General features: G+C 44.5%; 1 protein-coding gene across 1 annotated transcript; it reads left to right on the top strand.

Moving 5' to 3' along the window:
- Positions 1-532: 532 nt before the first annotated feature.
- Positions 533-2,847, top strand: hmx1 (H6 family homeobox 1). The gene is made up of 2 exons (XM_034094239.1): positions 533-992; positions 2,246-2,847. Exons 1-2 carry the CDS (start codon positions 692-694, stop codon positions 2,845-2,847), a joined length of 903 nt encoding a protein of 300 aa, XP_033950130.1. The 5' UTR covers positions 533-691.
- Positions 2,848-3,492: the final 645 nt, after the last annotated feature.

Genomic DNA, 3,492 nt, shown 5'->3' with positions numbered 1-3,492 from the left:
CCATCATGCCACTGGGAATCACCACTAAAATATGGTTATACCTATAGCCTACTGTTTATGCCATCAAAGGTTATCCAATCTTTGTAAAATGGGTGCAGGCCTCCACAAGATTAAAACACTATAGGCTCTGAATTTACAAATGGGCTACTATATCAGTGTGGGCTGATACACCCTTATCGACAGGGTCCTGACTATACTTCATATTTCAGAGAAGACATGGGGGGGGGGGGGGGGAGACATGCCCTAGTGGATCTTTATTTTGATTTGTACTTTAATTGACCTAAATAAAGAGTGCTGTACCACGAACAGAGGTTTTCTCTCTCTTGGCTGCATGGCCTCGAGGGGATGTGAGCGCACGCGCACGCACAAACACACACACACCAGAGGGACGACAGTAATTATCCTTTCCCCGGAAAACCCCATTTGCTATTGTGCTCGTCCAATCGCTGGATGCCTTTGGCTCGTGGAGCGTTCACTTGACGTCTCACTGTATTACAGCTTCCGTCTCCCTCTCCTCCCGCTGGCACCGAGGAGATCCCCGTCCTGTCCCTGCAATGACTCCATATCCGATCCAGGAGCAAAAGCAGCATCGCTCGAAATGAAAGTTTGGACCGTAGGCTGCCTTAACGCACAAACAAACCAGGATTCGCTCGGTTTTTGCGTAAAAGCAGCGTGAAATCGGGGACAAAACATGCAGGAGAAGCTCAAGGACAACGGGACTCCCACTTCATCGAGAGCGTCGTCTTTTTTTATCGAGAACATACTAGGCAAAGGGAGGGATAAACATGAGTCGGTGACGGACAGGAGTCGCGGGGAAGCCCGTGTGGAGACCGGCTCTTCTGACGGAGTCCTGAAGGCACATCACGCCGATGTGAGCGCCCCAGAGCCGGGTGGCTGCAGCTCCACAGCTCGGTCCCCGTACAGAGACTCGCCCTTACAGTGGTACCGCGGGGCAAATGCCTTAAACTTCAGAGCTCTGGAAACACCACAAAGTGAGTAGAGAGTCGCTATGAATCCTGAAAATAGATAACCATTATTTATTTTTTAAAGCAAACAAATGAGGTGCGAGCAAGTAGCCTTAAAGACAACAGTGTGATGCTGCTATTGCTGGTGTGTTAGTGAGGATTTAATAGACTTCCGATTTCAGTTTACCTATTATTTTGTATAAACGAATTTGTATATATATTTTTGTTTTAGAATATTACATAACCGTTTAAAAAAGGACAGCAGTATGTGCCATGGGGTTGTCGGTTCTAGGTCACATGTATTCATCTTTTATTCACATCATTGTTTGGTGCCTTTTATTCAAGCCGTCGGGTCGTTTATTTAATAATGTTAATGTAGTAGAACCATTATGAGTTCATATAGAAAGCCAGCTTGGAAGTTTCTCGCCTCATTAAACAAAACTAACACAGTCAGAACGAGTCAAGTGGCTCCTCTCTCTGTAACCCGGAGCTCACAGAGCCTCCCAGAGTGCTTTAAAAACCACCGATCCCTTGCCTTGTAGGCCTATTGCGTGCATTCTTACGGAAACCAGGGATTGCACCAATCTGTGAGACAAGACTGAAGGTTCTTCACGGCGGATCACCAGAATCACAATTGGTCCTCTCCCCTCCGCACAAAACAGTGTATAGTATTAGTTGGTTGTTATTAGGAGATCCGTGCCTCGGTTTGAGGATTACGCACGTGCATTACGCACAAATGTCCAGAATACAACCCAAAACACATGCGCAGAAGCAAAGCACGTCAAAGTGATGCTTTCACTCACGTGCCATCATAAAAACAAAGTGCCCATCCCTTTACTGTGAACAGTCAGATAGTTGGATTTCAGAATGTCTTGTGTTTACACCTGATGCCCACACAGTAAATCGGTAAATATGTGGTTAGAATTATTATTAATAATTATTAATTAATTATCTGTATCATAAACGAGCCTGACAACTTCCTTGATGGTGTTATGCAATCCAATCAACGCACCGTAGCTTTGCCAATACTCTCCCCAACTGGTGAGCTTCAAAACACAAAAAGCATTTAAAGTAAATAGGTTAGTGCAAATGTCAGATAAAGGCAAAGTGTCTTCTTTTTTTACTTCATAAATGTGTCTATCGTTCAGCTGAAACATTTTAGTTTGTATTCCAGTGGAATTAATTATTCCTCCACGATTCAACACTGAAGTAGGGCAGTCGTTTTAAAGCACTTTTTTTAGCTTGCTTTGCAGGTCACTCATGTTTTCTTCTCCGTTCAGGTCCAAGAGATAATACAAGTCCAGGTGACCACTGTAGCTCAATATCGACCAGTGACAGGGGCTCCCCGGCAGTATCCGAACCGATAACTGAGGACAGCGACGAGACCGACAGGAAGACAGGGGACAGCAACCTGACAGACGACAACGAGGACATGCACAACGGCTTTGACGCGCGGTCAGAGCAAGACCCGAGCTCCACCCGGAAGAAGAAGACCCGCACCGTGTTCAGCCGCAGTCAGGTGTTTCAGCTGGAGTCCACCTTTGACGTGAAGCGGTACCTGAGCAGCTCGGAGAGGGCGGGGCTGGCAGCGTCCCTCCACCTGACGGAGACTCAGGTCAAGATCTGGTTCCAGAACCGGAGAAATAAGTGGAAGAGGCAGCTGGCGGCAGACCTCGAGGCTTCACATGTCCCACACTCCACCCAGCGGATTGTCAGGATCCCTATTCTCTATCACGAGGGCCCCGGACACACTGCTGCACTGGGCTTCACCATGAACGGACATCCACTTTCTGCACCCTTAGCCGGATTCTCCAGCTACCCTCTGTCCTCGTTCGCTCACTCCATGAGCTTGTTAAGATCGCAGATGACCGGATTGGTGTAAAGACTGTCATATATAAACTGTTTGAAATATGAGTTCACCTGTTCATACTGAGTCGTGCAATAACCCACACCCAAAGATGAGAGCCGCAGAGACATTAACACACAGTGATGAATCATCTGTATCTGTTCATAAATCTGTGCCCCTGTCACAGCAAGGCCGAAGCGGCTTATACTATATGTTTGAAAACACAAATATTTTTGCAAACTTTTATATTTAAAGCCACACATTTTTCCAACTTTGTCACTTTTCCACATAATAGATGAATAAAAAAAATAAGCACACATTTGTCTGTTTCTCTATTGATTATGAATACAATTACCTAAAATGTGTCTTCCTCTGTCAATAAACTTGCAGAGAAATATTTATAGAGAATGAATTGAACATGTGTGCTCTGTGACACAATGAGAGATCAAGGCTGAGAACACGAAAACTGCATTTTTCGGATATACATTTGTTTTAACCTTTTGTACACTTGCAGTAGTTCTGACTATACAATAGCACCGTGCATAATACGAATATTGTATTCACAAAACCACGAGGCAATATTCATCTAAAGCTATTATTTACATTATACCTATTTTAATTTGCAAATTTATAATTTATAACTTGAAAATAGGGTACAGTGAACAATTGCTTTTTTTTTAA

This window comes from Pseudochaenichthys georgianus, chromosome 1 (assembly GCF_902827115.2).
Source record: "Pseudochaenichthys georgianus chromosome 1, fPseGeo1.2, whole genome shotgun sequence".
Taxonomy (NCBI): domain Eukaryota; kingdom Metazoa; phylum Chordata; class Actinopteri; order Perciformes; family Channichthyidae; genus Pseudochaenichthys; species Pseudochaenichthys georgianus.
Note: the sequence above shows the minus strand (reverse complement) of the source record. Positions and strands in the feature narration are given on the sequence as shown.

Bases quoted from the DNA above. Each gene is read 5' to 3' on its own strand.
- hmx1 (XM_034094239.1), top strand. From the start codon at position 692: ATGCAGGAGAAGCTCAAGGACAACGGGACTCCCACTTCATCGAGAGCG. The intron at 993-2,245 runs GTGAGTAGAGAG...TTCTCCGTTCAG, and splicing joins AGCTCTGGAAACACCACAAA to GTCCAAGAGATAATACAAGT.